Source organism: Myotis lucifugus, unplaced genomic scaffold, assembly GCF_000147115.1.
Source record: "Myotis lucifugus unplaced genomic scaffold, Myoluc2.0 scaffold_678, whole genome shotgun sequence".
NCBI lineage: Eukaryota > Metazoa > Chordata > Mammalia > Chiroptera > Vespertilionidae > Myotis > Myotis lucifugus.
Window position 1 is genome coordinate 89,026 of NW_005871726.1, and position 7,142 is coordinate 96,167.

A 7,142-nucleotide genomic window follows, 5' to 3' on the forward strand; every position below is an offset into this window, starting at 1 on the left:
GGACGCGCCATCGTCAGCCTTACTGACGCTCCACATTGTTCTCCAAGGTGGCTGCACCAACATACCTTGTTGGCAAACCGACGCTGTCCCTCGGCCCAGCCCAAAGATGCCTCTGCCCATTTCTATCCCCCCAAGTAAATGATTCGCTCCACCTGCTGATGTCCAGCCAGTCCAACCCTCCCCAGACCCCCGCCCCCTCACGTCTACAATTGGGCCTGTGAGGGCTTCCCCCTTCGGGCAGCCGACCCTGCAAATCGCTTCTCTCTGAGCCTGTTTCCGCACCTGGGACACGGAGACGCCTACAGTGACCAGCAACAGGCGAGTGCTGAGGGTTAAGGGAGAAGCATGAACATGAGCAGGAGCTCAATGAAGAGAAGGGTTACTGTTATCTTTGGAGCCCATGGAGGACGCCAACAACTCCATCGCTCAGGAGGACTTTGCTTGTAGGCAACAGAAACCCCATCAAGCCAGTGGGAGAAAACCCGCCACTTATTGGCCCATGTGACTGGGAAGTCTGAGGGGATGTCTGGCTCCGGGTGTGACGGATCCAGGGCTGAGCAGGAGCTGGCCCGTCCCGCTCGGGGCCACTCCCCTCCCTGTCGGCTTCTTCTCAGCAGGCTCCCCAGGTGGGGGCCCTCCAGGTGGGGGCTCCAGGGCGACAGACATCCCTCTGGCTTCACCGCCAGGAACAAAAAGAGGTTCTTCTTCCCAGCACTTCCTGCTCAAGTCCCAGGCCGGTCCTCATTGGCCTGGGCTGGGTCACGTGCCCACGCAGGAGCCAATTGCAGGGTACTCACCCTGCTGCTCAAAGCGTGGCTTTTGGAACAGCAGCATCGGAACCCCTGGGGGCTCCTTGGAAGTGGAGCCTCAGGCCCCTGCCTGACCTACCGAGTCAGAGTCTGCACACGAACGTTTTCAGCTGCTTAGACAATTTTTAAAAAAATATTTTTTTATTGATTTCAGAGAGGAAGGGACAGGGAGAGAGATGGAAACATCAATGATGAGAATCATTGATCAGCTGCCTCCTGCACGCCCCCTACTGGGGATCAAGCCCACAACCGGGCATGTGCCCTTGACCAGAATCGAACCCGGGACCCTTCAGTCCACAGGCCGATGCTCTACCCACTGAGCCAAACCAGCTAGAGCAAACAGACAATTTTTAAGTTCTGTTTTATTGAGAACCACAAAAGGTAAAAACTAACAAAGCCTTCAAAGTCATCAAGTCTTCTTTCAAAGATGGGGAAGCGGGCCGGCGGGGAGGGTTGCTCTGGAGCCCACCCAGTGTGCCTCACGCCGCTCTCCCGTCAGCACAGCCTCCGTCTGTGGACGGTCTCGTGGACGTGTGTCCGGGCCCCAAGTGCCGGGCTGGGTCACACTGGCCTCGCTCAGAAGGCGACCTGTCCTAGCACCTGGCCAGGACCCGGAGGAGCTGGAGGCCCCGTGGAGGACGGGGGCCCACACACACGCATGCACGCACACACAGACCCTCTGCCCCCCTCACCCTGACCCGCCACTGGGTCCCCAAAGCCAAGAGCTACAGACCACACCAGCCTTTATTCTGTACAGAGCAGGACCGGGGGCCAAGGCACTTCATTCTCAGGCTGTGTCAGAAGGTGCAGCATTGGGGGCACCCAGACTGGACCCCAAAGTGCCAATAAGTTAGGGGGGAAATTCTCAGGCTGTTGTCGGGCTGGAGCCAGGGTGGGGTGCCAAGTGGGCCCCCTGGAGCCACTTCCCAGCTCAGCCCTCCCAGGAAGACAGGTTCTAGGATAGCACGCCTCATGCTGAAACACAGGGCAGGGAGAGACAGAGGGGCCATGGGTCAGGAGGTGGCGAGAAGGGGTACCCAAGGGGTCCCCAGAGTCAGGGAGGAGAGGCTGAGGTGGTGGGACAGGGTCTTGAGGGAGGGTCGGAGCCCTCAGGCCAGGGCAGGGCAGGGTGGGGCGGGGTGGGGTGGGGCGGGCCCGGCTCTCACAGGTCTTCATTGAAGCTCCTGCAGATTTTCATAATCTGGGGCACCCTCTTCCTCCTCTTCCTCTGCCTCCTGGGAAGCCAAGGTGGCTGTGGGGGGAGGGGAGGTTGGTCTTCACCTCACAAACTGTCCCCCCACCCAGGGAGCCCCCCAGTTCCCGCCCGTCCCCCAGCACACACCGGGCTCAGTCCTCACAGTGGGCTGCAGCTCCTGGGACACGTTCACATACTTCCCGGCTCCCATCTGTGGGGACAGGTCAGAAGGAGGGACAGCCACACCGAGGGCGAGCGCAGAGGACACCAGACCGAGGGGGACAGAGCCACAGAAGGCGTGTGGGCACGGCCACACTGGCAGTGGGGGTGGGGTGGCAGGGCCAGGGGAAGGGAGGGCACTGGGGGCACCGGCCACTCACCCAGAGACGCGTCTGCACTCTCCTCGCTCTCGGGAACGTTCACATAGTCCTCCCCCGACTCCACTACAGGAAAGCACGGAGCCCGGCCGTTACCCAGGGCCCCTGGGCAGATGCCCCGGAGTTCCCAGCCACAGCCCAGACTTTCAACAAAACCAGCCAAGACTCCTGCACAGACGCCCAGAGACCTCCCCACAGTCGGCCCAGAGGGAGGCAGGGAGGGTGCTCGGACCACGCAGCCCACGGCCTGAAGGAGGGCAAACACAGGCCGTGGCAATGGAGAGAACAGGGCGATCTGACCAGACTGGTGAAAGGGAAGGCGATGGAGAGAGGAGGCAGCAGACACCAGCAGCGCCGGCCTGGGCAGCTGTGTGGGGGGCCGAGTGGCATGTGTGGAGGGAGAGGCCCTCAGGGCTGGGCCCAGTCAGAGGGGCCGTGCCCCGGTTGGCCCTTCCTCTCCAGCCAGGCCTGCCCTGGCTCTCACTTTTGTCCTAGTCCCTTCCTAGCACATCTTGTCACCGATATGATCTTGTTCTTTTACGTGTTGACTTGTTTCTCCATAAGGGTGGGGACAAGACAGGCTTTGGAGCCAGACGGCCCAGGTTCAAATCCAGTTCCATCACTAACTGGCCACGTGACCTCAGACAAGCTCCCAACCTCTCTGGGCCTCAGTTTTCTCATCTGTAAAATGGGATGAGGAACTACCCATCTCATGGAGGACGAACGCCGTGAACACTAAGTGTGGGTATTAAGCAGTAAGTGCTGCCGAGCGTCTGTTAAATAAATCAACACTGCCATCAGGCAGACGGGGCAGCCGAGGTACACGAGGGAGGGAACTGGGAGGGTTAACAAGCTCAGACACGTGAAACTCTTAGCCGGGCAGAGCAGGTCCTGGGTGACGTTAGCTTTTTTATCATGACTCTCCCTCGTTAGCTGCTATATCAGAGGCGCCCAGTAAATATCACGGATGAGTAAGCGAATGGGTGGAGAGAAGTGCTTGGACAGACGCTGGGAGCTCAGGAGAGGGGTGGCAAGTTGGGAATCTGATGGCCGATGAAGCCGGTGTGCAGAAGGGAGGCCCAGGGCATGTAGGGAGGAGAGTAACAGAACCCTGAAGATTACCAGACACGGAGGAGAACGCCTAACGGCAGGATGTGACCGAAACAAAGGGGGAAAAGCAGCTCAGAGGAAACAGAGACAATGCAGGAAGCAGAAGAAAAATTCCCAAAGAGCAAAGACAAAAGAAGAGAACCTAAAATCCATATCCTTCAGGATTTACAAGGTGACACTGCCTCCATGAACAAGAACAGGAAGCTCTGAAAAAGGGACATTCAGGAATCAAGAAAGAGCTTTCCGACAGGAGAAATAAATGAAATAAAAGGACAGTCCAGGAACAGAGCCAGCGAGGAATAAAGTCAAGGGACTCTTGCAGACAATAAAAGGAGGAGACAGAGAGGAGAGAAAAAGGGAGGTGTCCAGAAGACCGGAGCAGGAAGTCCACTATCTGAAGGACAGGGTTCTAGAAAAAGAGAAGAGAGAAGGCAGAGGAGTGGCCGCATCAGAGAAACATGCAGAGAGAGCGGATCGAAGGGGCCGTAGCGGAGAAGCTGGATGGTCAGACGGGCGACTCACTGGAGAAGGCGCTGTCTCGGGGGCCGGGGCTGCTGGGCGCAGCAGCTGCTGGGACGGCGGCGCACGTGGCCGTGGCCGTGGCCGGGACAGTGTCAGGAAGCACCACTCTGAGGGAGAGTCAGGGATGGGTGAGCGTGGGCCGTGGCCTCGGCCCCGTCCTCCCCCCGGGCCACTCACAAGTAGCCCTCGTTGTGGTAGTCCTCCTCCTCGTCGTCCTCGTCCTCACAGGCCGGCTCTGAGGAAGGACAGGGGGTCAGCACAGCCCAGGCCGGGCCCAGCCTCCCTGCCCACGGCCCCAGGGGCCCAGACGCACCCTCGTTCTCATAGCTGGCCACGCTGTTGGCTACAGAGAGAGGGCGAGAGGGAGACTGAGTCAGGAGAGATGGGCACAGCCTCCGCCAGCCCAGCCCAGGCCCGGGCCGGCCCAGCTTACTGCCATCGGAGTCCTGCCGAGCAGACGGCATTCGGTGGGAGCCCCCTGGGGGCTGTGGGGATCTCCTGAGGGTCAAAAGCCAGAGGTCATGCCTGGGACGGGGCTCTGGGGCAAGAGGGTGGCAACGGGGAAAGAAGCCCCCAATCCAAGGAGGTGAGGGGTAGAGAGGGGGACTGGGAGGGGAAGGGGTTACTTACGGGATGGGGAGCAGGTCTGGCGGGCTCAGGGGTGGACAGGAGGTCACAGTCGCCTGTGGCCAGGGGGCTAGTGTGGCTGAGGACACAGGACCAAGCTGAAAGAATGACTCCAGACACAATGCCCCTACCCCCAAGGCCTCAACAGTGGCCCAACCCCCTGAAACCCCTGTGCCCTGGACAGGCCTGAGGGCACCCATAGCCTTCCCCCCGCCACCAGTCACGGCCATGTGGGCAGCCACCGGGGCAACCTGAACAAAGGCACACACTTGCCCACAGGCTGGGGACTCTCCTCCCTACCCCACCCCCACGGGAGAGGACCCTCCGTGTACTCACCAGGCCTTTTGATCACGATGCTTCTTGGCAGGCTGGCGGGAGAGACAGCGGTAAGGGACCAGGAGACGCCCCGGCCCGGCCGCATGGGAATGAAGGGAGCTGCCCGGGCCGGGGGGGGGGGGGGGGGGGGCAGACTCACCTGTCCGGCACAGCACTGTCGTAGGTGTAGGTGTCTGCGGGAGAGACGGCCAGTGAGGCAGGAAAAGGGAGTGAGGAGGGAGAGGGTGACAGTCAGGGGCAGTGAGGGACCCCAGTCCATGTGTCCGGCATCTGATCACCCCACCAGCTCCCACTCACCTGGCAGCTCTCGGCAGCGCACACAGAGCGCCATCAGCAGCACAGCCAAGAGGGGCAGCAGCAGGAGGCCCAGCGCCAGGGGGAGCAGGATGGCCGCCTCCATCTGCAGGACAGAGCTCGGACCAGACCTGCTGCTCGCTGGACGCCCCCAGCACAGAACTGCCGCGGAGCAAGTGCTGGGTAGGGGGGCGGAGGGGCCCCGGGGCGGAGGGGCCCAGCGACACCAGGCGGGAGCCCGGCGGGCAGCCGTGCCCTCCTTGAGGGCTCCTGGATCTCCGCCCGCCTTGGGCCGTGTGCGTGGCAGTGCTGGCTGTCAGGCCCTTGGCCCCAGGCAGTCAGGCCAGGGCCTGGCTGGAGTCTGGGGCACCAGCCACCCTGCGTGGCCCCCGCACCCAGGCCTACCTGCCCCTGGGCTTGGCGCCCGCCTTTCCTCAGCGCCTGCCCTCCCGCCTGTGGCAGGAAGCTGTGGTGAGCGCCGGGTGAGGGCAGGAAATCATCAGGCTCCTCAGCCGGCTGCACCTACCCCCTTCCCACCCCCACCCAGCAGTGGGGAGAGCGGAGGAGGCCTGAGGAGCCACCCAGGTCCTCCAGGGTCTGCTCGTCTCCGTCTCCAGGACAAGGGGCACTCACACCAGTGGGCAAGGACAAGTGGGCAAGGACAAGCAGCTGCCAGCATCAGGCAGCAGCCTCCACGGCGGGGCTCCAGGAGGCAGCAGAGGGAGGCTAACACCCAGGCACAGGGCCCACCCCTCACCCCAGCTGGCCTTCCAACAGGGGCGGGCTCTGGGGGAAACAGGGGCGTGACTCACGGTCACAGGGAGCCAGCTCACCCAGCCCCGGAGCCCGCAGGAGTGGCCAGCGGCCGCCAGGAGCCTTGGGGCTGGAGGGGGCAGCCCACATTCCGGGGCGGGGTGGTCACTAGCACCCAGAGAGACTCACGCAGGCGGCTGGGGTCTGGCTACAAACTTTATTCAGTACAAATAGCACCGAGCCCCTGGGGCTGCTGCAGTGGAGGGGTCCCTCCTGCGCCCCATCGCCCGCCCTTGGCTGCCCGTGTAGTGTGGGACCTGGAACACGCCCAAGGCTCCTCTCAGAAGCTGGGCCAGGCCGAGGTTCGGGCCCGAGGACAGCGGTGGCCGGTGTGCAGGTAGGTGAGCGACGGCCCTCAGATGAGCACACTGGACACCGGCACCCGGGTGGAGCGGCCTCGCTGGGGCACCACGATGCGGTCATCTCCGGGCCCGGCCTCGTGCAGCAGACCTGTTGGGGGAGGGGTCAGAGCCAGGGTTGGAGGGAGACAGACACAACGCCTGGGACACACGGGCGGTGGGAAATGGATGGGGCCCCAGAGCTGTGGACACAGCGGGCACCAGCTTGTTGCAGGCAGACCCGAACGGGATGAGGGAGGCCTGTGGGCCGAGAGGTGCCAGTTCACAGGACTGGACACACGGGCGGAGGAACAAGCAGGCAGCATCCTGACGTCGGGCAGGAAGCCCCACTGACCCTGCACGTGCAGCTGCGCCCGCCGGCGGTCTCCCTCGATGAAGATGGCGGTGCCCAGGAAGGCCGCCCCGCCCAGCGCCCCGACAAAGGCGCAGAGCATGAGCGAGAACTGCAGGGCCCGGAACTCGGACAAGAAGGAGGGGGGCCAGTTCCGGCGGAGGCGGTCGGACATCTGTGGGGAGACAGGACAGAAAAGCAGGAGAAAGAGTCTTGGAAAGGGCGCCCCAAACTCCAGAACAGAGACTGGAGCCGGGAAGGGAAGGTGTCTGACCCCCAGGAGAGGCCCAGGCCTCCTGGTGGAACTCACGAGACAGTCTTTCATCGGCTGAGGACTCGAGGTGGAAGAGGAAGTCCAGCTGGGGCTGG

At 62.7% G+C, this 7,142-nt stretch overlaps 2 protein-coding genes across 2 annotated transcripts in view; both read right to left on the reverse strand.

Annotated features, from left to right (window-relative positions):
* Nucleotides 1-1,153: 1,153 nt before the first annotated feature.
* LAT (linker for activation of T cells) lies at nucleotides 1,154-5,873 on the reverse strand. Its single transcript, XM_014447547.2, is given in 13 exon segments — nucleotides 1,154-1,784; nucleotides 1,976-2,061; nucleotides 2,152-2,200; nucleotides 2,202-2,215; nucleotides 2,385-2,447; nucleotides 4,014-4,120; nucleotides 4,191-4,248; nucleotides 4,327-4,356; nucleotides 4,447-4,511; nucleotides 4,644-4,719; nucleotides 4,977-5,008; nucleotides 5,116-5,149; nucleotides 5,274-5,873. Coding segments are annotated over 12 exon segments (711 nt in total). The 5' UTR covers nucleotides 5,377-5,873; the 3' UTR covers nucleotides 1,154-1,784; nucleotides 1,976-1,981.
* A 348-nt stretch (nucleotides 5,874-6,221) lies between these two features.
* Nucleotides 6,222-7,142, reverse strand: part of SPNS1 (sphingolipid transporter 1 (putative)) — a 7,932-nt gene continuing 7,011 nt past the window's right edge. The window contains exons 11-12 of the mRNA XM_023746443.1: nucleotides 6,777-7,042; nucleotides 6,222-6,533 (exon numbers count right to left, since the gene is read on the reverse strand). Coding sequence (XP_023602211.1) covers nucleotides 6,439-6,533; nucleotides 6,777-7,042 — 361 coding nt within the window. The 3' untranslated portion in view covers nucleotides 6,222-6,438. The remainder of the gene's footprint in view (nucleotides 6,534-6,776; nucleotides 7,043-7,142) is intronic.